This window comes from Lagopus muta, chromosome 27, assembly GCF_023343835.1.
Source record: "Lagopus muta isolate bLagMut1 chromosome 27, bLagMut1 primary, whole genome shotgun sequence".
In the NCBI taxonomy this organism is placed as follows: Eukaryota; Metazoa; Chordata; class Aves; order Galliformes; family Phasianidae; genus Lagopus; species Lagopus muta.
This window is the reverse complement of record NC_064459.1, coordinates 3592269-3619106: the sequence shown is the minus strand read 5'-3', so window position 1 is coordinate 3619106 and position 26838 is coordinate 3592269. Positions and strand designations below refer to the sequence as shown.

Below are 26838 nucleotides of genomic sequence, written 5' to 3'. Positions count from 1 at the left end.
CTTTTCTGCATTCTTACCAGCCCCAAACGCACCTGGAGAAAGGACAAGGTGAATGGGAGAAGCAGGAGAAAGAAAGCAGTCAATGCAGAACCAGACACAAACAGATAAACACCACCGTTGTGCACGGAAACCTGAGCCCAGCAACAGGAATGGAGTGAGAACAGGTATTTCTAAGGCTCTTCAAGGAACCATGTTTCCTCTTGCTTGTTGCTTAATGCAGACTCTTTGGAGCAAGCTTGGCCAGGAGCAGGATGGGAAGGATTCCTCTTTCATCCAAAGTAGTTTGGAGCTGCAGAATCAAGTGGTTTTTGGTCCATCTGCACCTCCTCCCTTGTGCTTGCTGGGCCTTAAGCTCTGAAACAATTAAAAGCATCCCCACACCCACCTGGATGTCACCATGTCACACTCTGATTCCTCCTCTCCACCTTAACATTAACCCTTTCACACTGACCCTTGTCCAAATGGGGGCTGCATTATCTGAGCATGCAATTAGAAGCTCTGTGCTCAGCTTTAGGCACCTCAGAAGCAGGAAGCACAGGCTCTGCAACAAGCAGCAGCGTCAGTTTTCTGATAAGAATTATCAGCCTGAGTGAAAAACAGGTTTGTATCACAGCTCCAATGTCAGAACTGAGAGTGAATGCAGCTCCACCCTATGGTTTTTGCAGTCAAGGCACCAAAAGGAAACAGTCACACAGTTCAAAGCATGGAGATGTTCAGAGGAAGAAACTGCACCTTAAGCATCACAAAATGGAATCAACATCCCCACCTCCTTCAGTGCTGAGGGCAGCATCTCGTCTGTCTGCAATTCCACACCTGCTAAAAGAAGACAACATTGCCAGCTGGGCACAGGCAGCAGGGACAGAAGTGATTTACAGTGAATGAAATACCCATACACCAGGAGTTCGTATAAATCCCACTTTTAATCATGGACAAATTTACTTTCAAGTAAAATTAACAGCTTTAAATAAAATATAAATTAACAATTCAGAGTACTTAAAAATAAGAGACATTGTGCATGTCTACTCTAGCAGAAACAAAAGCTGAGGCATGTTCCAGTTCTTTCCACCATACTGGAGTTTGAGGGCAATCAATGGATGACTACGAAAGAGAAAGAAAGGATTAAAAAGTAGTGACTTGTGCCACTATGCAGATACAGCTTCCAAGATAAAAGGGGAGACCGTCACATATAAAACAGCTGTAAGCAGCTTTTGGAAGCACAGCATTGGGTGCAATAGATTTTTTCCTTCTCCATCACAGTATTTACTACAGAATACAAAATTGGAAAAGCTGATCTGAGAGATTGTTTCCTTGCTGCTTTTGAAAACCCTGCACTTCCTTTCCTTTGACTGAGGAGACTCAGCGATGAGAAACCCAGCAATATGAGTCCTGGAATTTGGGAAAGCAAATAAAACTCATTCATCCTGACTAGCAGAACTTCACAGTCTCACCCACAGGATGAGAATCCACGCTCTCTCTCACCATACACAGCTTAAGCTGCTGCTGCACACTTACTGACAGCCTTTTCTCACCCCGTTACACACCAAAGTGCATGGATTAAAAAAATAAGGAATTTTTGGCAGATATTATTTCACGAGACGAAGACAAACCAACTCCACTTCCCTGCATTTCCAAAACCGAGCTGAATCCCACGCTCTGGGCAATTTGCTTCCTCGATGACTCAAAGGGGAAAAAAGAAAGAAAAAAAAAGAAAAGAGAAACCCTGAGGCAAAAATGGCTTTTTGTGTAGGAAGTCCAAGAGTTGTGCTCCATCACAGCCTCTCACAAGGCTGCCGAGATCTTCTGTGGTGGGAGGCCCTCCTCCATCCAGAGGGAAGGAGACGAGCTGTTACGCAGCATTCGCCTGTGGATCCGCCTGAGCCTCAGCAGGTAAAGCAGGATGGAGAGCAGCACGATCAGAAAGCAGACAAAAAACAAATAGTGATTGTAAACGAAGGAGAAGCTCCTCCAGTGGGAGTGACTTCCACGGAAGTTTTCCTGCTGGATGTCTCTGAAAGGAAACAGGGAGATCATGCACAAGTCACCAATCAAGCCTTGCCTCCAAACCAAAGCAAATCAAGTAGAGCCCATTTTAGTCAGCAGGGCTTTACCAAGCGTTAGCTGAGCTGCTACAAACACATCCTTAGGTTGTGCGTGTTCACCAGAAGCAGCACCTTGTCTCCCTCTAACTTCCACCCAAGAACTGCCCAGACATTGCAGAAAACCAGCAGTACCTTAAAGGTAAGAACCGTGTTCGGTACAGGATGGCTCCCAGTGTCCACTGCACCTCCTTGTCATACACCTGCAGAGCAGTTTTCAAATTGCTGTAGCTCGCAGGGAAAGAGAAGCCACTGTGAAATACCTCATATACCCAGGCAGACTTAAAACACTGGTACCTATAAAAAAGAAAAGTGGCATATTGTCAGGCATTCCATTCCTCAGCAGCTACAGAGTCCAAAAGGGCTGAGGAGCACATTTAGACACAGCAACAGCAGTTAACTTTTATGGCTGATGCAATATTTCAGGTTATATTCACACTTGCAGTGATTTCACTAAATGGACCGTTTGGACGTGACCTCCCTCCTGGCAACCCTGCATGAATGGATTTGCTGTACAAACACAAATACTTACTTCAGTCTGTGGAGATCAGCATGTGATGCATAAAGACCACGGTCAAAACGTTCCCGTAGGACAGACCACTTAGTGGCACAATAATCCTTGAAGAAAGAAGGAAAAAAAACAACAAACCAAGACTTCAACATGCTTCTGCCCTGAAGAAAAGAAATGCCACCAGCTGAGATGCTCTGTAAATACCAAGGCTGTATGCAACAGCATCCCTTGCACTGCCACCAAGCCTGACCACGTTTTTCACTCTATTCTGTGCACAGCCATCTTGATCCTTACTTAACATTTGTAATTAAACTAATTGTTTTATTAAATTCTTCAGTCATACACCTGAAGATGAAATCTGTTCTTATGGCACTGCCAAAGCAGGCCATCATACTCCTATAGGACACACTGCAGCATGACTGTCCCCAGTGAATTGTTAGGAGTCACACCTGTAAAACTGGCACAAGGCACAGAAGGCAAGGGGAAAACAAAATTGGTTCTTCTGTGCCATAACCCCAAGAGAACTTCTCCAGCATCAACCCTTTTCTGCATCACTTCTTTTAGAGTGTATTTTACTACTGTGCTTTAAAGCAGTATTTTAAAAGAACATCCAGTGAGGAAAAGAGATGCTTTGTGGCAGGGATCACAGGATAAAAAGATTGGGATCCTGGAAGGAAGAGTTTTGCTGCAAGATTTTCAGCATGAAGCGCTTTTGTAGAGCAGCTGTTCCAAACTAGAAAGAGAGTTTCTCTGGAGAACACTTTACCTTTGCAGCCTTGATAAATTTAGCAGCATTGTAATCCCCTCCCATGCGCAACACGTCCTCCGTGCTGTAATAGAACTCTGAGAAACCATAGAATTCACTGTTCTGAAAGTGCACAGCAGGCTGGTAGACACCATTCAGGGAGGTCTGAGTTTCATTGGTCTTATTCATGAAGGGCTGGATGAGCTCACGACACAGATTGAAGTCTCCTGTTCCCCTCAAATACATGGTCTGTCCGTTCTGATGGATCTCATCCTGAGCATCCACGGGCAGGCAGGGATCCAGGTATGGGGAATCTGAAGTCATGCCAGTCTGTCTGCCCAGCAGTCTGATGAAGGAAAGCAACAGCTTAAGATCAGAAACATCAAGCTGTGAGATGTGCAAAAACCAAAACAAGATATCCTTATTTAAAGGAACTCCAACACCCCACGCGGCACGCTGTATAAACTAAGCTTTACATCAAGACATTTGACTAAACACACTGAAATCAAGGGTTACAGAAGCTGCATCTCCAAGCAATTAAAGCCATTTACCCATTTTTGAGCACTGTACTGGAAAACACACTGTTTTCATATCTCTGGCGTGCTGCGTTCCCTCCAAAGCCAAGGAACGTTGCAACGTAGACTCTGTAGACGTGCTCAGTTTGATGAGCATCACAGCCCAGGTTGAATTCTGCAAGCAAGTTTTTGGCAACTTCCTCCTGTCAGAGCACAAGCACTAAGGTTAAATACGAACAACATGAAGCAGAACTTGAAGATGAGCACTTTGAAACAGAAGATGCCTTTGACAACGTTAAACGCCACTCCTTATGCATCTATTTGCTTTCCACAAGCCCACGTTGCTTTCTACTTGTTAGAGCAAAGCACACTGCTCTCAAAGCACTGTGTTGGATGCCATTGGTACTTAAGGAAGTGCATGGGAGCTGCTACCAATGACACTGCAGTGATTTTTCCTCTGGGAAAAGATGAGAAGCAGCAGTCAGACTTTAAGCACCGCTGTCAGCTGTCGCCTGTTCTCTGGTTAGGAACCTGGAGAGGTTTCACATCAGAACCTCCCTTCTATTGGTCTGCATTCAGATAAAGCCACACAGCCATCAGCATCAGTTGCCTGCGACTCTTCCCATCTCACTTTGATCTGAATGCCCGTGCTTTTGTTTAGCTGTACACCTGCAATGTGTATACCTGTAATTTCACAGGAAGAGTGTAAACAGCCATCTCTCTCATTACAGCAGTGCACTGAGAGCCAAACCACTCCGTTTTTACACTATTCTGGCTTCAGATGATTTCTCAGTGAAGTTAATGGGAGGTCATCCAATTCTAAAGCTTTAGGCACCACTCCAGAGCTCAGTGGAATGCAATGAGAGCAAGTTACATTCATTTTAAGCCTCCCATCAAAGAAATTTGTATCCTATAACCCCTAACAGATGAACTGCGATGAAGATGTAGGTGATATTTCAAACTGAACTGTTATCCCCATGTCCTGTTAATTCAGGTCCTAGCAATCCAACTTCTGAGGGAAAAAAAAAAAAAGAAACAACCCACACCTTATACAGGATCTTGGAAAATAACTATAAACATTCTGCCTCTAAACTACAAAAGCCTCTCAGTACCACACAGATTTAAAAGTTGCACAAGCACACATGCACACATGCACAGAGAAAGAAAGCAGACCCACTGAAAAGTTAGTGACAAGTTGTGCTAATTGAAATCAACTTTTTGAATGAAGAAATACAATGAAGTGCTTAGCTGATGAAGGGCTGACATTTGCCATCTTCTCTTGCCTTTGGCTTGGGTGTGATGGAATGAAGGATAAGACTCAAAACAAAGAAAACAAGGGGGGGAAAAAAAAAAAAGGAATATGCATTAAAATAAACCAAAATGAAAAGAAGGAAGTTGCACAGATAATAACCTGCTGTGAAGAGGCAAAGCTTACAGTTTTAGGGACTTCGTATGCTATCTGGGTCGACACTCCACCCATGTCAAGAATACCCACAGTCCTCTTACGGAAAATAGCTTCTTTGTTTTCACTGCCTGGGATGTGCACCTCCACAATCGCTTCATCCTCTGGATAAAACAAGCAGAAGCCATTGGGAAATGCAGTCAGAATGGGCAGAATGCAGCTCTACACCACCTCTGTTTAACCTTTGTTTTGTAGCAATGTGGATCAAACTTTCACACACATCAATCGAGCACCAGCATCTACACACACACTATTAACTGAGATTTCCACCAAAAATCAGACCATCAGCAGTGATGCCACAGGAAACACGCTTCAATCCTTCCCAAAATCCCATCCACGGCCACTTACCATCATCTGTATGCTCAAATCTGCCAAGAACAAAGTTGATGCCAATCCACGCGTACACTCCTGCGTACATAAGGAATATTCTGATTTAATACAACATATCACACCTTACATAACACTGAAACATCAAACATTCCCATCACATTACTCCAGATCTGCTTTTCCAAGTCAAGATTCTACAAAAAATCCTAAGCCACTGCATTGGCAACAAGTTCACGTGTACATTTCAGACCAAAGCAAGCATGTCGACTCCTATGAAGCTATTTTCTGCCCCCAGCAAACTGAGCACAACAAAACACTGCACCTCTAAAACCACTTTTCCTTGCTCACAAATGCTGTGCCTTATCCTCACCCTTCCCCCCTAAAGCCTAAATGGACTAAAATCACTGCTAAACACAGACAAATTATTGTCACTGCTAATTAGGAAACATTTAGACAAGCCAGGAGATTGCAGCAGATGATCATCTCCGCACTCCATCTGTTGCCATTGAGGAATAATCTCTCACATCCAAACCAGGATCTTAAAAGGCATTAAATAACTTTAAACAGCTCCCAGATCATAGCACAAAAGGTTATGAAGGTTGTGAGTGTTTTCCCAACACAAACCTACCTTCCTGTTTCCCTGAAATAACTTCTGCGTGCGAGTCCGAAAACAGAAAATCAAAATGCACGGGGATATCAGTGACCAAATCTTCAAGTATTGCCTTCTGCTGGCTGCAAAATCACAGTTTGAGCGGTTAAAAACAGGCAGAGACACCAGGCCTGCTGATCTGAATGCAGAAATTAAGAGAGCCACTGACCTTTCTGGCAGAATCCTCATTCCTGCAGTACACAGAATATAGAGAGGAGTCTCTTTGTGCTTTGCACGGGGCACATGTTCAGCAGCAAAGCGTAGAAGTGGGAAAATGTAATCGCTGACCTTCTCAGGAGTGTTAGCAAACTCCGAGATGCCTGGTGAAACAGAGAAACATGAGAGTGAAGCAATTCGGGCTTTGGGATTTCCTGTTGGGATAACTGACACACAGAGCAGGAATAAGCAGCCCAAAGCCAGGAATTCAACTAAGGAAATTAGAAATGAATAAATAACGCTAATATTTGGAGAAATAATTAAGTGTTCAGCAAAAATCCATCGCTGTAATGCTATAATGTGATGGAGAGTAATAATAGTGGGGTGGCAAAAGTCCTAGGCTGCAACCAATGAGGAGAAGCCCAAATGCAGCAGCCATGGATGCAGAAACAAAGGAAAAAAAGTCTGCTTACCTTTGGAAGGCCTCAGGTACACACGGATCCCCAGAGAGATGCCCTCACCTCCACTGCCAACCCATAAATGAGGGCTGGGAAAGGGTGGATCCTGGCTCCAGCCCTTCAGGTCTGTCAGTGCATTGCACTGCATGCACCTGAGCTCCCCTGGGTTGGCCCTGCCTTCCCACCAGGTGCTCCATCACTGCTTCAAGTCAGGACTTAGCATTTCTGCTATAATCACCTATTTAAATTGGTTCCAGTAGCCTTACAGAAAGCAGATTATTCATTCCCTAAATAAACAGAACCAAGTTAACCGACAACTGAACCAGCTGCTATCTTAGCACAGAAGTCTCTCCTTCCTGCCCACTGGTGTCACATTCCAAGCTCTAACGATGAGCAAAGCTCTCTGCAAACAAAACCCAAAGAAATCTGGAGTACCACCACACCAACAACCTCTGTGTGTCTTTTCCCCAGATGCTCTAAGTGCTGGTTTCAGAAAAAGCCAAGTTTAGACACACAGCTATCTAGAAAAAAAATCACATCTCAAGATCATTTATTTCCAGTACCTGGTTTGATTTTCATAACCACCGGTTTTCTGTTTTTGTCCCTCATCTGTTTGATGTCCAGCAGGTCGTGTGGGTTTCCGTTGTGTCGTGGCCAACAATACACAAAAATCCGAGAGCCGCTGCTACCGCAGTCCACCACGATCCCATAGTTCAGGTTGGGGTTGTTTGTATCTGTAGCTTCTGTGTCCGTTACCCGAGCAAGATACCTAGAAGAAAACTCAGCACTACCACCTTGCAGTGTCCAAGTATCCCTCAACAGACTCAGAACAGTTTCCATCACGAGAAGCAGAGTGATCAGTATTACACCATCACTGAAGTGCCCATAGAAACTGATAAACTGGAAGCAACTTGGATAAGGAAAGCTTCAAAAACATTTTTCCCCCATTTATTTATTCATATGTTGCACCAATTCGTCCTTCACATCAAAACTACTTTTCTTTCCTCCCACCAGAGCCTTTTCAACTCTCACCTGTGGAATCTTTTGTCCCTGGATGCACGCCCATACTTATTGCGGATGACAACCAGCGAGTAGTAAAGCAGAGAGACAGCAGCAGCAAGTATTCCAATCACCACAATCTGACGCAAAGTAGTGTTGAAAATACGTGGACAGCCCATTGGGGAGATGCTGAAGTGCCAAGAAGCAGGAAGCAAACAAGAAACGCCGATCCTGAAAAGCAAACAGGATTCTGTGACGCTGTGGTCTGCTTTAAAGATGGACTTTATCACCAAAGGGAAGCATGGTGCATTCTGAAACGAGCCAAAGATGAATATATGTTCTGTAAACATCATTTGCTTTGTTCCAGCTCTGTTTTGTTCACACTGCCTGATAAGTAGTCAAGACCACACCTCCACCTTTGCACTTCGTACTAGACTCAAGCTGGTGAGCAGGTACCCAGGCTTTCCCTCAAACAACATCACAATTTGACAGCTCCTTTGCGATTCTTACCTCCCCATTTTGGGAGGACCAGCAGACAGGAAGCAGGTGTTCCAGAATCAGCCAGTCACATCCAACTGATAAGGAACAACCACTCTCAAAGCCATTGCTCTTCCCCTCCTGAATTAAAGAATGATAAGAGATACATAATAACCCAGACAGCATTACAACAAGCAGCACCAGCACGTTAAACATGCAGTCCCTGCTTGGGGACCCTTCCCCACCATTCTGCATTGCTGAAGCCACAGGTGGAGCACAGGGTGCAGGTTTGAGCTCCCCAGAACAAGACACAACTAGACACAGCGTTGCACATGCAGGGCCACAGAGAAGCATCTCTAACACAAGCAGGGCTGAAAGCTGAGAAAGTTTTGTCTGGGGAGACGACAGCCCTCACCAACACATACAAACACATAATAGGAGAAGGAGATGAAGAAGAAGGAAGCAGGGCTGCCCCCAGATGTGCTTGGAGAGGGCAGCAGGCAGGCAGGCAGCAGGCAGGCAGCAGGCAGGCAGCAGGCAGGCAGCAGGCAGGCAGCAGGCAGGCAGCAGGCAGGCAGCCTGCAGCTCCCTCCTTCCCCTACAGCCCCAGAGGCAGGCAGGCCCCAAGGCCCGGCCCACTCTCTCCTTCCAAGCCCGCTCCCCAAAAAACCGCACCCCCAGAAGCTGAAGCCCCTCCCCAAGCACAGCAGCGGTTCCTCCACCCTCGCCTGCCCCGTTTTCGCCCTCACCACCCGGCCTGGGCCGCCCCACGCCGCAGCGCAGCGCTCCGCACCTCCAACCGCGCCGCTACCCCGCCGCATAGCAACCGGGCAGCGCGTCGCTTCCGGGTGCGCGGCCGGATGTGACGCAATGACGCTCACACGTGGCGCGGATAATCGAGGGGGCGGGCTGGGAAGGGATTCCCCGGGGGGCGTGGCCATAATAGGGGGCGTGGCTAAAGGTGGTGGGGGCGTGGCTAGGCGCGGGGTTGGCGCCAGTTCAGAGCCCGGGGGGCCGCTCATCGCAATTAAATCGCGGAGCGGCTGATGGGTGAGCGGATAAAACGCGGAGACCTGTAGATCTGCAGGGGAAACGTGTAACTGCGTGTCGGCTGTAATACGTATCAATATTTGTAATGCAAATAATTCATAACGCCGGTATGGATCCAGCAAGAAACCGAGATTTGCCTTTGAGTATTCCTCTGTGTTTGGGGGCTTGTTGTCATCGCCCGTCCCGAAACCGAGCTTTGCTAAAGAGGTGGGAAATGATTCCCCAAAGTGCGTTTGGATGAGAGCAGAGCGGTGCGGGGCTCTGCCACGGAGCGGCGGTAGCGCGTTCCGGAGCGCTGCAAAGATGGGACGCACCGGGGCTGCAGCAATAGCAGCCCAGGGCCGAGCTTTGCACGCCTGCTTTTGCACGTTGGGTCGTGCATGTTGGGTTCTGCCAGGTTCTGCACGCAGTGTTTTGCACAGCGGCTTTGCGTGCTGGCTTTTGCAGACCGGGTTTTTGCACACCAGTTTTGCACGCTGGGTTTTGCGTGTTGGCATTGGACGTTTGCACACCAGGCTTTGCACACCAGGTCTACACGCTGAGTTTTGCACACCAGATTTTGCACACGGGTCTGGCACAGCAGTTTCGTGCCCATCTTTTACCTTCCAGTAACCAAGGTGGGGTTGGGGCTCTGCTTTCCATCTGGGCTCACCACGCTTTGCCACTTTGCAATGCAGTGAGAGCAAAGTTGTTCATCTCGATGTGATCATCCCCATTAGCTGCAGTGCTGTAATTAACTAATCACAGAAGCAATGCAGACAGAGCCCTTCTGTCCACCTCCTGCATGCAGATATGCTGCATCACAGCTCCAGCAACACCTTGCACTGGGTGCAACGAGCCCTGGGAGCACTGCAGCCATGCTGTGGGTGCACAGCTCTGCAGGACTGCCAGAAATGGGACTTCTTTAGAAGGACTGCAGCACTGCATCCTTTCTGCATGGTACAAACCCTTGTTAGCTGATGAAAACACACAGAACTGCCAATGCAAGTGGGTTGCCAGAGCCTGCAAGCAGCACAAAATGGAGGCCCAGGAGGAATGCTGCATTGCTTTGTGCCTGCTAATTACTTCCAGATGCATGGGCTCTGCAGCAGCGGAGGAAGCTCTTCGCAGTTTGCGACCATATTTTGTGGCATTCCTTTGTGCCCGGTGCACAGAGCATGACATAGACCTGGGGTAATAATGCTGCAGGGCCGAGCTTGGAATGGAACATTGGGGCATTTGCAATTTCAAATGGAGGAGTTGGGGGACCTGCAGCCCACCAGATGCATCCCTATCTGGCAGCAGCACCCACCCTGCCCACACCCTCCCCAGTATCATCCTGCAGCAGCAGTACCGGGGCTGGCAGATATGGGACTGCTGATCAGCTCTGAGCAGAATTCAGAGTCCTTTTTGCATTTTTGTGGGGGATTTTTGGTTGTTAAAACTTCCTGTTTCAATAAACAAGTAAGTAAAATCCCAGTCCAGCTGGCTTTTCATTTGCTTGCCCGTTTGCAGAGCTCCCATCTCATCCTTTGCAGCTGAACACGAAGCGTTGCACATCCCAGTGACAAAGCTCAGCCATTGCAATGCCAACAGCTGATGGCAGAGCATTGCCACCGCTTTGGGTGCATCCCACACCCCTCATTTTGCAGCTTGCCCAAAAGAAAGCACACAGCAGAGCCGTGCACAAAGCCAGCAGCCTCCTTGTGCTCGCTGCCACCCAAAAACCCTACAAACATGGCACAGGGCTGAGCTTTTCCCATTGTTTCCCCGGGGCTCCAAACCAGAAAGGCGAGCTGTTGAAAAAGATTGGGTGCAGGAAGTAAAGCAAAAAAGCCTCAATTATAGCCAGGGACCGCCTCTCCCTGCTGCATTAATCCACTGAACGAGGTAAATTAGGTCAGATTATGGGAGCACTGAAATAAAACCCACAGGCCAAATTCCTCACATCCACACCTCCCAGGCTGCAGAAACGTGGCTCTACCCATGCAGAGATCAGTGCCCAGCTTGCCTTGTTTTCCATTGCTCACCTCCCCAGAGCAGCAAGTACATGGCACTGATGCTTGAATAAATGGGTCAGCCCACTGTGGAGACAAAACAATCCACTTTGCTTCATTTGCTCATAGAGATAACAAATAACAGGAGAGCATTGTGCTCGCAGGGCGAACACGGCACAGAAAGTTCAGGTTTGAAGCAGCACAAAACCTGCACTTTTGACCCATTATTTCTACCTAAGGGCAGATCTAGGGAGCAAACCCACACAGGTTGCTGCAGACTCACTGCTTAAAACCTCTTTGTAGGTTTTGCATCTTTTTAGGAGGAGCAGGGGTGGGAATGATGGGCTGATGGCAATGCAGCTGTGGTGGGGAACTGACAATTCCTGTTGGCTCTGCATCTGCAGCGTGCAGGATGGGGAATGGCAATGCCTGCCCAAAATGCCGTGGGGGTTTCTTGGTGTTGGACACGAAGCTCAACCTGATTGCACTGCAAAAAGGAGTGCAAATGAGGTACATTTATTTAGATCCCTTTTCTTTGCACTGCACTGCTACAAGGTGCCTTTTCCTTGCTGCAATTAGAAGGCCAATTACCTGCTGTTCATCACCCCAATTAATAAAGTGTCCTGCAACGTGCTGCTGGAAGGCAACTCTCTGCACCAGGTGTTCCCTGCCCACCCTTCAGCCCACACCAAACCCACGGTGGAAATTGGGAAAACGCCCCAAAAATTAATAATAATTTAAAAAATTACGTATCTCACTGGATCTGGTAGATAAACCCCAATTTCAGGTTCCCAGAAGGTGCCCGCCCACAGATGGGACACTCCTGCCTTATCTGCATGGGTACATCTGCTCTGTCCTGAAGCTCCAGCCCAGATAAATGCTCTGATAGGCTGGGGAGGGTCCTGCACTGAGCTGGGAGCAGAATGTCACACTGGGAGGGCCATTTATTTCTCACCTAATGCTGTTTCATAGCTGTGGCAGGGTGCAGAGGCCCCATAGCGGAGGTCAGCAGGAAGAACTCGGGCCTTATGGGTCTGAATCACCCTGACTGTGTGATGCAACGTGCGTGCAGATTGCAGCTGTGCATTCTGCAGTGACCCACTGGCATGTGGATGAGCAAACCTGCAACCAAGCCGGGTTTTCAGCAGCACGGGAAGCTTCGCCCTCTGCTCCATCCCTGCTGATGGAACCTGGGGCCAAAAGCCACTGCTCGAGGCTGAGCTGTCACAAATGGAGGAGGGTCTGTAGGTACATTGAGTTGAGTTCATGTTGTTGATGGATGGCTCCGATGCGCCATGCCGGTGTGGAAACAGTTTCACAGAGTGGGAATAATTCCAGCTCTTCTGCACAGCGGGGAAAAAATCCCTGTGCATCATCATGCTGGCATCTCTGCTGCACCACCCGCTTGTGCAGAGCTGCTGCGGAAAGGATTCCTTGCAACAAAGCTGCTTGAGATTAAACTATAACCTGGAAACAGCTCTGCATGTCACTTTGATTCATCCAATTTCTTATCAGGCAGCAAGAGGGAGGGCCGTAGGGGAAAGGGCTCGTTATGGTCAATGACAACACGACGACGTCTCCTCATCACATTGGGAACAGTGGACCTGTTGCTTACAGAGCAGGAAACCTCCACAAACCACGTGCAGTAGTGCTAGGAAGTGCTGCTGCCGAGCTCGAACTCGGCCCTTTCCCTGCACGAGGCTGCATTACAAGAAGGAAGTTCTGGAGCCCAGCCTTGATTTATGGCCGCGCCTTGCCCTGCAGACGGGGTGATGCTGAGGGCACCCACGTGAGATGCGATCTGCGCTGGAAAGCAAGAGGGATGGAGGAGCAGCAGCGCAGGGCTGCCTGTTCCAGCCGTGCCCGTGGCTTTGCCTATTTTAGGGGGCTGTACAGGACAGTGCAGCACACGCGCGCCAAGGGCTGCTTTACTCTCAGCAGCCCCACAAGCTTCAAAAATAAAATAAGAAATAAAATAAAGCCAACTGATGGCAGGCCCTCGGCCCGCTCCCTCCCCTCCGCCCCTTAACGCGCCGCTTCCCCCGAAAGCGCGCGCTGGCACGCGGGAGGCGCGCCGCATTCCGCCCGCCGTCCCGCCCCTTTCTCCCCTTAACAACCATTCTCATCCCAGCCCTCCTCCCCATTCGCCCGTTGCCCTGTCAATCTTCCGGGCTGGCCTCTCTGTGACGTCACAAGCGGGAGCCAGCCTGTTCTCTCTACCCAATGGGAAGAGGCGGGCGACGGAGAAGCATTTCTATTGGCCGCCGCTGTGAGGCCCGGGGCGGGGCGCGGGCGCGGCTTTAAAGCAGGGAACGGGAGGCGCGCGCTCCCCGTGCCGCGCCCCCCCGCCCCCCCCAGTCCCGGCCCCCCCCCCCCCGCGTTCCGGGAATCCCTTTTCCCGTTCCCGATCTCCGCTCAGCTCCCAGCGAATGGAGCTGAGCTGCTCCGTAGGGGGCAGCACGGCGGCCCCACCGGGGCCTGGGCCCCCAGGGCCGATCCCTGCCCCTTCTGTGACCCCCCCGATGGAGGGTGAGGATTACGAGAGTCTGCCCAGCGGAGCCTCGCTTGGCACTCACATGTTGGCCGGGGCGGTGGCGGGGATCATGGAACACAGCGTGATGTACCCGGTGGATTCCGTGAAGGTGCGTGGGCTCGGGAGAGCGAGGGGGTGACCTGGGACTGGGCTCTCCGTGATGCTGGGGATGCACGGGGGGGGAGCGTAGCAGTGCAGGGTTTACTCGTGGGGTATGGAGTTGTGAAAGTGGGTTCGTGTGAAGGGCATGGACGTGCAAAGGGGGTGTGTGAGGGGTATGGGTGTGCAGAGGGGGTGTGTGCACGGAGAGCTGGGGTGCAGGGTGTGTTGATGGGGCACAGAGCTGCAAAAGGGATCCATGCCTAGGCTGCGGGGGTCCTGGGGCAGTTGCATGTAGGGAAAGCAGTAGAGGGTCCTGTATGGGGTCTGGAGGGTTGCATTCCTGGAATGCGTGGGGTGGACGTGCATGGGGAAGAGGAGCTTGTAGGCAGTGCAAGGAGGATATGTGGATGAGGGATGGAGGTGCATTCTTGGGGTGTATGTGTGGGGGGAGTGCATGCACAGGGTGTGGGGCTGCATGCATGAAGTGCTGGGGGGTTGTGGTGTGCGAGGAGGGGGGCTTAGAGAGCAAGGGGGGAAGTTTGCTTGGGGGAACAGGGCTGTGTTAGGTTGTGAGCACACACAGCCCCAGGGTGCGCTGCCAGGCTGCACTGTGCTGTCATCTCTTCCTGTTCTGACATGGGAGCTGCACAGAGCCCTCCCGGGCAGCCTCAGCACGCTGTGCCCGCCGGCTTTACGCAACCACAGTGCAAAGGTGCATGCTGTGCTGCTCTGTGTCCAGCCCTGGCGTAGCAAAGCAAAGTCCTCGTGCATGAACTCAGAGCAAGATGCCATCAGGGAAATTGCAGGAGTTCTGTTCCTCCTCCCTGCAAGCTTTCTCCTCTTGTAGCTTAGCAAACCGTGCATGGTGTAAATACGGAGGTGCTGCTGGTTTGCTGCAAAGCACTTTTTTTTTCCCCAGCAACCTGTGTGCCTTGGAGCTGGAGGACCTGCTGCCTGCAGGTCCCTGTAGGATCTTTGCACTCTGTAAGGAACTGAGCCTAATTAAGCTCATTACCATCAACGTCTTTCATTCTCTCAACATCTTTCCTTTTCTTCCAGTAAGGAAATGTGCTTTCCCTGCTCCAGGTGATATTGCTGGGATCAGGGCACGGCCAAGCAGAGCCCATGGATGCTGCACAAAGTGGGGTCTGGGGCACCTGAGCTGTTCACTGGCCTCCAGGAGGAAATGTTTTGGCCCCAGCAAGTTGTTTCCTCTCAAAGAGAAAAGGAAAAGATCACAATTTGGGAGAACTGTTTGTTTCAGTCACTTGCACCATTCCTGAACACGACATACATCTGTGATGCTGCTACCCCTCTGGGGGGCTGTGGGGTTGCAGCCTGCCCATGGGAGATCCCCAGGGCAATGGAGCTGTGTGCAGGTGTCCCTGTACAGCCAGGATCATTGTGTGTGACCCACAGCTCTGCTGCTCTATGTGCTTTGGCACTGTGTGAGGCATTCCCAGCACTGTGGCTATTTGTTTTGGGAGGGAGATGCAGTACTGGTCGTGCTCTGCCAGCTGAAAGTTGGAGACCTGTGGTTATTGGGAGTTGTTTGGTGTCTGTTCCTTTGCGTTATTTTCTTTCTCATGGTGCAGGAAGAGCGAATTGCAGCAAGGAGCCAGGGGCATGCAGTCTGTCTGCAGGGCAGGAGGGTGAATGGGGCTTGTTGTAGGGATGGAGCAGTTTGGGGGCTTGGCTGCTTTGCAGCTCTTCTCCAGAAAGCATGCACCTGAATAGGACGGAGGGCAGTGCTCCTGTGAGAGCAGGTTTGGGATGTTTGGGTTTGGTGGTGAACCTGTGGGTATCAGTGCATGGCCAGAAAGAGCAGTTTGTCCTGTTAGGGGATGGTGTGGGTGCTGCCTGCCCCAACCAACCTGTCACCCCACCCATGGTCACTTTGCAGCCACACATGGGGACTGGGCACTTGCTGGGAGCTGCTGCAAAACAGAGTGGGTGACTGGGAGCTGCATGGTCACAGGGGATGCCAGCTGGTTTGTGCAGTTGTCCATCAAATCGGTGATGCTTTGCAAAGAAGTACAAAACTGGAGAGCTGGCTCTTGTTAGCAGAACGCTTCTGGACAGAAATCCGTCCTCGCCCCATGGCTTGTGCCAGCTGAGAAACGTCTGGGAAGTGTCTGCCTCTTTCTGTGCTGAACTTTGTGCAAAGAGAGCAGCAGCAGCACTGACTCTGTGCTAGTGCTGCCTTGGAAGGAACATTTCAGAGCTTTTTGGGTGTTTTCAGCCTCTTTTCATCATGCTTAGATGGCCGTACATCTTTTGGGATGCAGTAAGGGTCCTCAACCACTGGACTCCCTTCTTTAGGGAATCCTGCATGGTGCTGTGCGATGCATGGGTAGTGGTGGGCACTGCTGCTCCACAGGGATGCCATGAAGCCAGAGCTGGGACTTTTGCTTTTGCTTCTGGTGCCCGTGCTGCAGGTAAGGCTGCCCGGATGCTTGCTGCCTTACGCAACAGGATTACTGGAGCATTTCTGGGCTGTTTAACAACAGGGGTGTGAACTCCTGGAGGAGCTTGCAGGCTGCAGATAAGTGTTGGAAGGGCTGTGCAGCAAATCAACTGTTTGCAGCCTTTAAAGGTGCAGCACTGATGCTGTGCTGCTGCGATAAATTGATCCAGCTGCATGGGGCTGGCATGCAGCTGGGTGCTTAGGGAATACTAAGGGGTGTGTATGCATTTTGCCATGTGAAAGCAGGTGGATGCCCAGCAGGAATGTGGAGGTGCTCGAAGTGCTGCAGTATTGCATGTTGCTTGCTCTATGGCACTGCATGCTCCCAGACATCTCTGATGCTCTGGCTCCAAATGCATGCTGCAGTTGCACTGGTTTTGAATGCATCCCAGCAATGCACTGAGCTGGAATCAGGCTCAGTTTTGCAATGTGAGGGTGGAGCTTTGAGTCTGCAGCAGTGCACAATCCCTGCTGCAGCTGGTGGGTGCTGCTGAGTCATGGTGACAGCAGCATGGGACCTCGTGCATGCAAAGCAAACGATGCAAGCTGCTCTGCATCTTTTTTTTAAAGCACATTGCGAGATTCAGAGCTATTGTTTCTTTTAGAGAAAAACTGAGCTTTTTAGGTTTGTTTCCAGCGTTGCCATGTGCTCTATACCAGGAAGCTTTGCTCGAGGCAGCGAAACTCCATTCCTCAGCACAGCTCCTCCATGCTAAGCAGCCTGTGAACTTTCTCCAAACACAGGGCATGTTTTGCTGCAGCTGTGCAGCTCTGTGTTCACCTCATGCATTCTCAGCTGCAGGCGTCTGTGCAACGGGACCACAACTTTTGCATATTGAGGTGGTGTATTTTTGGGGAAAGGCAATATGTGGTGCAAAAAGGAAGAGTTCTTTCAGTTGCATTCGTGACCCCAGATGCTTACAATCTGCAATTCTCCTAGCTGCTCACTCGCATCACTTTGCAAATGCAATTCTTGTGCATTTTCTAGAACAGCTACTACAAATGCAGTAGGTTGTTACTCACACACTGCTTTACTGCTCTCATTAACAGTTTGGCTTATGATTCTGGGTTAAAGTCTGCAGTTCAGCCCCGATCCCTTGATCTCAGAGCAGTGGCCGTGGAAATGCCTCTGAATTTTCAGGCAACCAAAGGAATCCAAGGTCCAAATCAGCAGCACGTGGATTTGGTGTGTTCTCACCTCGAAGTGCAGCCCTGGGATTGCTGCTGGTTAATTGCAGAAGTGAACTGATGAGTCCTTGTGCAGAAGCACAGAGGGATGTGGGGGATCCTTCCTTCTGGGGCTGCTGTTTGCATCACTATTGCACTTCTGCAGAGCCAAAGATATTAAACCAGGGATTTCCTGGAGGGATTACTTGCAGTGCTGCAGCCCCACTTGCTGCGCTGCTATTGCAATATCAAAAGCTGAGTAGAAAAGGGCTGATTTTTCACCCCTCAGCAAAATGGGTCAAGGTGTAAAGTTGGTGCAATGCATTTCTGGGCTTAAACTTGGTACAGAAGCAAAGCATTGTTTGCAATGCTGAGCCTGTAGCAGCAGACCTGACCTTCAGGGCAGCCTGCTCCCTTATCTGCTGCTTATCACCTCGTTCATGAACTGCTCTGACCCTAAATGGATGAACTGGGTTCAGCACAGTGCAATGCATCTGGGGGTGAAACTTTGCTCTGAAGCTTGAAGGTGTCCCTTGAAAGCTGCCGGCCTCTTGGGAAACTTTGGAAAGCAATTAAGAGGAAGAAAAACTCCCCAGGGATTTTTGAGGAAGGATGCAGGTAACACCAAAGCCATGGAGCTGGTGGATGACCAGAGGGCAGGTGATCTCCAGCAGCCATCCTTGGGTCCTCCAGGGGTCAGATTGGGCTTCATGCACCTGATATGGACAGGGACTCATCTTTGTGCCCTTCAAGGAAACCCATTTCCCAGTCATGTGCCCTATAGCTCCATGTGGGCATCAAAGCAGTGAGCAATTGCAGGAGGAACACGCTGGGGCAGAGACAGAGTGTTGCAAGCAGGAGGCAATTAGAGCCCTGGCTGTGTTTCTTCACCTTTGTCTTTTGAACAATTGCACTTAATTCCCCGTGCATAAACAAGAGCAGAGGTTGCACATCCACCAGCAGAATTCTGACGTGTTGGTGTTGCAATGGAAGTGTGGACTTTGTGGGGTTGTTCTGGCAGAAGTGTGAATAAATGGGACGTGGGTGCATTGGGGTTCTGTGGGCGCTCGGGGGGCTCTGAGCAAAGTGGGCTCAGCAAAAGAAGGCAAAGGATTTTAGGGTGCTCCTGTGTGGAGCCAGGAGCTCGACTCTGTAATCTGTTTGGGTCAGTGGGGCCCATATGGGTGTGAATCCTGGAAGTCTTACATACATGACTGAAGCCTCTCTTTCCTGTGTGCTTTCTTGCAGACACGGATGCAGAGCCTGCAGCCCGACCCCAAGGCCCAGTACCGGAGTGTGTATGAAGCCCTGAAGAAGATGGTCCTGACTGAAGGCTTCTGGAGGCCTTTACGTGGGATCAATGTCACCATGCTGGGGGCTGGCCCTGCCCACGCCATGTACTTTGCTTGCTATGAAAAAATGAAAAAGTCTCTCAGTGATACCATTCAGCATGGAGGAAACAGCCACTTGGCCAATGGTATTTTAACATCTATTTTATTGCATTAAAAAGTCCTGTGATAAACCTTCCTCTTGTTTGCTTTGCACCAAGCAGTGAGAGCTGGGTGGGCTCACACAATAAATAATTGGGGGTTTTTGCTCTGATTACGTGACACAGAGGTGTAGTGACAGGCAGCATCCAATGAGGCATCCTGACACGTTGAAGAGGTGGTGCAGAAGATGCTGTTATCTCACGAGCATCCAGCCTGTTGGCTTGCCTGGGCCACATTGAGTGAAGAGGAATGATCTTGGGCTGCATATATGTAGGTTGCTCTGAATGTAACGCCTTCCATTTATTCCCATGGAAACTACAACATCTACAGTGAGTGCAATAACTCTGCTTGATAGAGCAAATTCTTAGCTACAAAATGCTAGTTTTCAATTCAGTCAGCACTATCAGCTGTGTGTTTCCTCCAGCAATGAACAAGCCATGCTAATTAGCCGTGCTAATCAAAGCCTGCACCAGCAGAGCTGCCCCCCCTGTGGCTGCAATGGCCCACCCACCCCTCCCTGCATCATGCCCCTGTTTGGCCTTTGTAGCATCAATGAATGTCAGTTGGTGCCATTTTTTTCCCCCACTCATTTGTTCCACGTGCTTTTCTGTGTCAGGTGCTGTGCTGTCACACAGCAATAAAATATAATGGGGTATCAGAAGTTCAATCTCTAGAGCCATACCACCAACATCCACCTCTGACATTGCAAGCCAACACCATCAGAGAGGAGGCGTTACTTTTGGAGCAGCCCTCATTAAAATATGTAATGTATTTAAGCAACAAAATTTAAAAATTAATTTTTTTATTAAGACAGTGAAAAAAAAAAAAAACCTCAATGAAACCATAAAACCAACAGCATTTTGGATGTTGTTTTTGTGAGACTGATGCACCAATCTCTGGTTTGATGGAAGAAATTTCAGTTCTTAGTAAGGTCTCAAGAGGTTCATTAGAGATTTTTGATCTAATTTTGCTCTTCCTATGCCTCATTGTTGACAGTTACTCACAAATGTACGTGCTGCCAAAAGTGATGACATGAATAAGGCAGACTGTGTAGCGAGGGATGTTTTTCTTATAGAAGTCTGATAAAGAGACATAATGAGATTTTTGAGCTGAATTCCTGATTGCAGCTCTGTATTCCAGTTGAAAAAATGCATTTATGTCGCATGAAAATGGAGTTGCAAACATTGAATTTTTCTTCACAGTCTTGAAACAAATCCTCAAATTCCTTTATGGAAGCTGAAAGCGTGGCTGCATATTTTTTGCTGTTCACAGGACTGTGTTTAGGCGCTGCATCGACACGCATAAAATTATTTGCCATTATTTGAGTTGCCGTGAGGTGATGGCAGCAATATGTGGCCATGCCCACGTGATTTGACCCAATGAAGAGCAGAATATCCTTTTTCCTTGCTGCTTTCCTGTGCCTGCCCTTCAAGTAGCTACAGGCTTTTGGTACCCATGGGAAAGCTGAGCTCTGCTTTAGTGAAAAATGACTGAAAGTCAACGGGAACTTCAAAGGGGAAGGTGTGGCTCGAGGCCGTCCTGCAGAGTCGTTAATGGCTGGCTAGATGTTTGCAGAATCTGTGCAATTAGTGCTTAAATGGCTGAAAATGCCTAATTAAAGATGCAGTGAGCCAGTTCTAACCATTGCTCATTCTTCAGTCCGGTGTAGGCTGAGTACAGCTGGCGAAGTCTTGTGTAGGCAAAGCCCTGTGAGTTGCTGGGAGAAGCCAACGTGACGCGGTCGGAGCTGGTTTGTGTTGGGCTGCCCTGCTTGGGTTTTTCCATACTGGTAACCCATTGTGTTACTGGGTGCTGTGTTACAGGTGACTCTGTGCTCCCTGGATTGCTGAAGGATGCTTTTGTCTTGCAGGTATAGCTGGGAGCGTGGCCACGTTGCTCCATGACGCAGTGATGAATCCAGCTGAAGGTAACAGTGACCTGCACAGAGAGCCTGAGCAGCCTCAGGGCCACCCCAGCCCTTTGCTGGGGGATGCTGCCTATTTTCTGAAAGGCAGAAATCCTGCCCAGGACTGCCTGGCTGCTTTAATTGCTGGAGCCTGAGTCACACCACGCTCTGCCCATAAACTTTGCTTGTAGTGGCTGTGGTTTTTCAAAAGCTCTGGGCAAGCAGAGCTGGTCATGCTGCCCAACCAGTAGAGCAGCAGTAGGGTTCTACCAGCTGATGGTGGACTTTGATCAGCTGCTCTGCCTTCCTGGGGGATGTCTGATGATAGGAGAACCAACAGTAGAATGCATCTAAAATCAATTGGCTGGACTGCTGTTGGGTGTTACTGTACTCAGCTCCTGAGCTGGACAAAAAGCAGTGAGAAACTTCAGAAAAACTGTTTTTAATGCTTAAAATTCTTTTTAATCAGAATAAATAACCTTTAACTGAAGATATATGTTGCCACAAATGAGCTCTATTGCCTTATCCATCTGTCCTAATTCCATTTTAGCCTGACATGAGGTCTCCTTGTTGATGGCTGAGTAACGAGTTGATCCATGAACATGTAGAGCTACCAAACCAGGGCTGAGCTGATCCCTTCCCATGCTTTCTGGGTTTTAGGGCAGGGGATGCAGAGGGTGCGTGGATCCTTGAACTCAAAGTTTGCATATATGGAGTGGATCACTGCAGGAATGCTTCTTTGTGGGTTTGGAAGGGGACGCTGGGTCTGCGTGGCTGATGCTTGGAGCAGCGTTTGGACTGGGTGTCGGGATGCCCGTTAGCAAGGCCCTCATCTAATTAATCTTTATTCCTTTGGTGCCACGTTGGATGTTCCCTGGAGCAGTGGTGAAGCAGCGGATGCAGATGTTCAACTCCCCCTACAAATCCGTCTGGCAGTGCGTGAGGACAGTGCAGAAAACCGAAGGCTTTGGTGCCTTCTACCGCAGCTACACCACCCAGCTCACCATGAACATCCCCTTCCAGGCCATCCACTTCATCACCTACGAGTTCATGCAGGAGAGGGTGAACCCGCGTAGGGAATACCACCCGCTGTCCCACGTCTGTTCGGGGGCCGTAGCCGGAGCCGTGGCTGCTGCCGCCACCACCCCGTTGGATGTCTGCAAGACCTTGCTCAACACCCAAGAGAACAAAGCGTTGAGTTCACTTAACATCACTGGGCACCTCTCAGGCATGGCCAATGCCTTTAGGACTGTCTATCAGCTGGGGGGCATCGCGGGGTATTTCCGAGGGGTGCAGGCACGTGTCATCTACCAGATCCCTTCAACGGCCATCGCGTGGTCGGTGTATGAGTTCTTTAAGTACTTCCTCACAAAGCACAAGCTGGAAAAGGGGACATCCCTTTGAAGGACGGAATGATAGGCCCTCTATTTGTGCCAGGAACACGCCAGGTCCCGGGGGGGATGAGCGGGGTCGCAGCTGATGCCGCTTTCCTGTGGTCCTCAGCCACGTGTTCCCCTCATCATTTAAACAATAGTTTATGAAATACTTATAATAATATATATATTTAATAACTTTATTTTGGAGAGCCGAAATAATTGATATATATATATTTTTTTTCTTTAAGCTTGAAGTTGTAGTTTACTCCTCACCAGAAATCCTGGGTTATACAACCTAGGCTGTTTTGTTTTGTTTTTACAGCAGAATACCCTATCATAGAACTTTTATATAAAATATTGAATAGTTGGATAATGTTTATCCTTTATTTTTCTATGTAGGTATTTGGTTGTTGTTTTTTTTTTTTTAAATACAATTACAGCTAGATGCTGAGCTGCTTTAAAAGGGCTAAATTCTTCCCTCACGTGCAAGGAAGACATGAAAGCATTTATTTTTATAGCCTGATTGGCTTTAATTACACAGCATTTAGTCCCCAGGCAGTGGTATTGTGTGAGTGTCCAGGGACTGGGGAGACTTTCTAGGGGTTGGGGGAGAGGGAATGGGGACACCCCTGTGAGAGACTGAAGGACACCAGGAGAGGCACCCCAACATACCTGGGGTGGGAAAAAAGCCAATTTTTTTTACAAGGAGACTCTTAAAGATGTAGAATTCAAGAGGAGAGTATTTTTCAAACACTTTTCTAAAGGTACATTTTTATGGTGTGTGATAGCTGGAAATGGCTTTGGTCCTCCCTTAACTTATTTGTATTTTTTCACTGAAGCCCTGATTCCGCTCGCAGGAGGGAGGGTTTGGGTTTGCTGCTGCAAAATGCTGGGATTTGTGTTCAGCAGTGTTGTGCCTGCTCTGAAGGGGATCTGCCTTATTGCTCCTGCTGGGAATGGCTCTTTCCATCACATCCTTTGTAGAAATGCTCATTTCTGGAATATGGCCCTTGTGTGAGGGTGGAGAGCTCCAAAATTCCTCTTTCCCACTTTGAGAGGGCAGATCTATGCCAGTTTGTTGGCTTCTCTCAACTCGGTGTGGTTTTTTTGGATGTCTCAACCTGTTTCTTTGTGTCATCAGCAGCCGATGTCAAATTTGATCAATTTGGGGGATTGCAGGACACCACTCGGCTGATCTTGATTTGCACCTGGGGAAATCTTGATCGTACGCGGAGCTCACCTTGCTGGCAGCAGCTGATGATTGGGGCTGCTCCCATCCCCTCACCGCTGTGCCAGTGGCAGCTTCTGCTCTGCCACGGATGTATTCCCAGCTTGTTTTTGACACATTTGGGTTGGCAAGCATCCCCATCAGCCGGGATGACACGAAGCAGAGCCAAACCTTCCTCTCCGTTATTTGGAGAAGCTGCGTTGATGTGCATCTCCATGGGCGGTGCTGCCTGTGCCTTGTGTAATCACAGTTACCTCTGTGCCAACGATGCAAGGATGCCTTTTTGTCACTTAAGCTGAGCGAATCACTGTGTTGAATGCACCCTTTGTCTTAAAGTGCAAAGCTTAACCTCAATTTGCAGAGTTTTGGCTGGAGAAAGTCCCCAGCTCTCTTGCACACCGGGGTCCTCCAGGCTGGAGATGCTCCAGCCAGCTATTGGGTTTGGATGTCATTTTTCTTTTATTTCTATTTCTGTTGACTTTAGAAACCGGAGAGTCACTAACAGGAACCAGAACTGCACAAACGTTGTCCATTGGAGAGGAGTGGATGAAAATCTTGGGTCATTTTATTGCTAATTGTGGCATAAGGTGGAAGTTAACAGCTCTCTTGGTGCAGCTTTAGGTGGCTCAGCCCACAGTCCTTGATGCATCGTCCTCTTCCTCTGCTTTGCTTTACATCACTGTGTCCTTTCTGCACTTGGAGGGAGTTGTGGGTCAGGGCACAGAGGCTGAGCTCATTACATTGGTTGTGTACTGAGCATCCCAAAATGAGCTCCCCATCTCTGCCACTGTCCAGAAAAATGCGTGCTTTTCTGGTTCCCTCCCAATTGCTGAGCAACCAGGTTGCGTTGGGAGCTTGCTGAGAGCAAGGAGCAGTTGGATGTTCATAGATCTCTGCAGATCACCTTGGCTATTGGGTAAAACCAGTTGGAAATGGAACAGCTGTGCCCAACTGGTCTAAAAATGGCAGAAATTGAATGGGTTTCCTGCTGGATCCTGCATTAAAGCCTCACCACCAAAGTTCTTCACCTCTCCTTGTGTTGTTTGAAAGTTTTGCTGCGAGCCTGAACTTTTATTTTAACCTGGTATGTGAATCGTGTACTGCTGCTTTATCTGCACCAAACGCACATATATTTAAGGGAGGATGAGTAACTTTGTCTGCAGTTTTGTTGTTGTTTTGTTCTTTTTTTTTTGCCTGCCTCGGAATTTAATGTGTTCTCTTGATGCATATTTAACATTGCAGGAGTTCGTCTGTGAGATGCTGCTACAGTTGTGTCACTGGAACTCAAGGAAATAATAAAACATACATAAATGCTGGTTTTTGTCTTCTTGGCTCGGGGCTCATGGTTGTTCTTGGCTGTGTGCTGGGGAACTGGTGCCTTCTAGTGGTGTCCCGTGGTGTGAAGCTTTTCACTACCGCTCTCAAGGAAGCAAATGCTGTTATTCATTTATTTGTTTTGTCTCACAGTAGTTTTGGCCTGCGTGTGTGTTGTGGGCTCCTCTGGGAGCTGCTGGTTTGGGAATGGGTTTCCTTCTGCTGCTGAGATCTGCAGAGTGAAGATGCACATTCTGGCTGCTGGGCAGCAAAGCAGAGCAGCTTTTCCCACTTGCAAGGAAAACAGACGGGGTAGAAGCACTGGGTGTGCTGCTGGGTTGAAGGTAACATCCATTTCAATGGGGAATGTGTAATTTGCAGGGCAGTTCTTCCCTCAAGAAAGCGGAGACGACAAATTCCTTGGTACAGCCTCCATGATCCATTGCCATGTCTGTGCCTCTCCCCAAGATGCTGATGTTGGGCTGTAGGGATCTCCCTGTGTCTTCAAACCATGGCTTTGGTATGCTGTTTTTCATGGCTTTTCATGCTGTTTTGTTGCCTGCTGTTTTTCAGACATGGGAGGGCAGCTTGCATTTTTATTTTTTAATCTTCAGTGCAAACAAAGGAGGTGCAGCTGCCCATCAGTGTCCCAGGGTGGAGATGTGCTCATGAGACAAGATGAAAGATAAAGTGCTATTGGAGCCCTGCAAGATGTTTTGGACTCCTTTATGTTTCTATCTGTGTTGTAGGGACAATACTGAATCCCCTTTCCCCATTGTAGTGCAGTGCTGAGAGGTGAGGTTTGGGTTTGGAAGGGCTGGTGATGGTGGATGTTGAGTTTGAGTTGGTGGATATTGAGCAAAAAGTTATATATATATATACATATATATGTAATGATTCAGAAAGGTGTGGGGATGCTGTGGAGCTGGTAACAGACCTCAGTTTTCTCTTGCAGCTGCAAGGAAGGCCCTGTGATTTTTATCATCTGATTCCACTGCATGAAGGAAGTCTGTCTTCAACCCCAAAGTGCTCAAGCATGGCTGAAGGCATGATGGGTCATTAGTGAGACAAAGCTTTCATTTTTCTGTGAGAAGTTGCATGTTCCAGAGAGGATTTGTTTCTCTAATTGACACTAATGGTTTCTTTGGAACCAGTACAGATTATTGTGTAAATATCCTTTGAGGGTACTTTTGTAATACGTGTTATTTATCCAATAGGCTGCAGCAAGCCCTTTAACTTGTAGGATTTCCTGCAGCAAGGAGCTGTGGGATGGTGGATATCTGCTTTGCTCCATTCTTTCATTATGTGGAAGCACTGAGTGGGCACCAATAAATAAACCCCTTCCTCTTATCCAGTCTGCATTCTACCAAGTCCCAAACTGATGTCTTTCCTTGGGGCCTGTAGGTGTGTGAGATAAGCAGACAAGGAGAGAAATGCACACTGTGATGTTTTGGACGGTGGTGATGGCTGTGCCCCCATGGGCTGCAGTGCTTTGTGCCATGCTGCACCACCAAAGCCTTTGGGTTCCCACTGAAGTCATTTGATTAATCCAGGATCTGAGCTCTGTTTGTTCACCGCGTGCGATTATCATCTCGTTTGCCCAATTCTTTGTTTCTCATCAAATATTGTTCCTGCTCTAAAGGGTAATGAACATAAAGGCAAATATCTCACCTTTTCCCTCTTGAAATCTCATTAAGCTGCGTGTTTACCTTGGATGACAAGATGCAGCACACGGAGTGAAAAGTTTTCCGGCCACACCTTCCCCTGCTATCTTACTTTGTGCACAAAAGGAATAAAAACATTTGTATTTATTCGCCAGGCTTGACTCCTTTCA

At 48.7% G+C, this 26838-nt stretch overlaps 2 protein-coding genes across 4 annotated transcripts; one reads left to right on the top strand and one right to left on the bottom strand.

The window, feature by feature from the left end:
• Nucleotides 1-882: 882 nt before the first annotated feature.
• On the bottom strand, nucleotides 883-9282 carry ENTPD4 (ectonucleoside triphosphate diphosphohydrolase 4). 3 transcript variants are annotated; one of them, XM_048928254.1, is made up of 13 exons: nucleotides 9189-9282; nucleotides 8429-8536; nucleotides 7952-8149; nucleotides 7483-7688; nucleotides 6475-6625; nucleotides 6285-6388; nucleotides 5678-5737; nucleotides 5279-5433; nucleotides 3904-4070; nucleotides 3374-3698; nucleotides 2629-2714; nucleotides 2232-2393; nucleotides 883-2008 (listed from the first exon to the last, which is right to left on the bottom strand). In XM_048928254.1, the coding sequence occupies exons 2-13, from the start codon at nucleotides 8434-8436 to the stop codon at nucleotides 1780-1782; spliced, it is 1851 nt and encodes a 616-aa protein (XP_048784211.1). In that variant the 5' UTR covers nucleotides 8437-8536; nucleotides 9189-9282; the 3' UTR covers nucleotides 883-1779. The 3 variants fall into 3 exon arrangements, with proteins under 3 accessions (XP_048784211.1, XP_048784213.1, XP_048784212.1); XM_048928256.1 differs by having other exon boundaries at nucleotides 5303-5433; XM_048928255.1 differs by having other exon boundaries at nucleotides 9145-9246.
• A 4497-nt stretch (nucleotides 9283-13779) lies between these two features.
• Nucleotides 13780-25005, top strand: SLC25A37 (solute carrier family 25 member 37). The gene is made up of 4 exons (XM_048928252.1): nucleotides 13780-14063; nucleotides 18939-19167; nucleotides 21051-21107; nucleotides 21970-25005. The coding sequence occupies exons 1-4, from the start codon at nucleotides 13851-13853 to the stop codon at nucleotides 22488-22490; spliced, it is 1020 nt and encodes a 339-aa protein (XP_048784209.1). The 5' UTR covers nucleotides 13780-13850; the 3' UTR covers nucleotides 22491-25005.
• Nucleotides 25006-26838: the final 1833 nt, after the last annotated feature.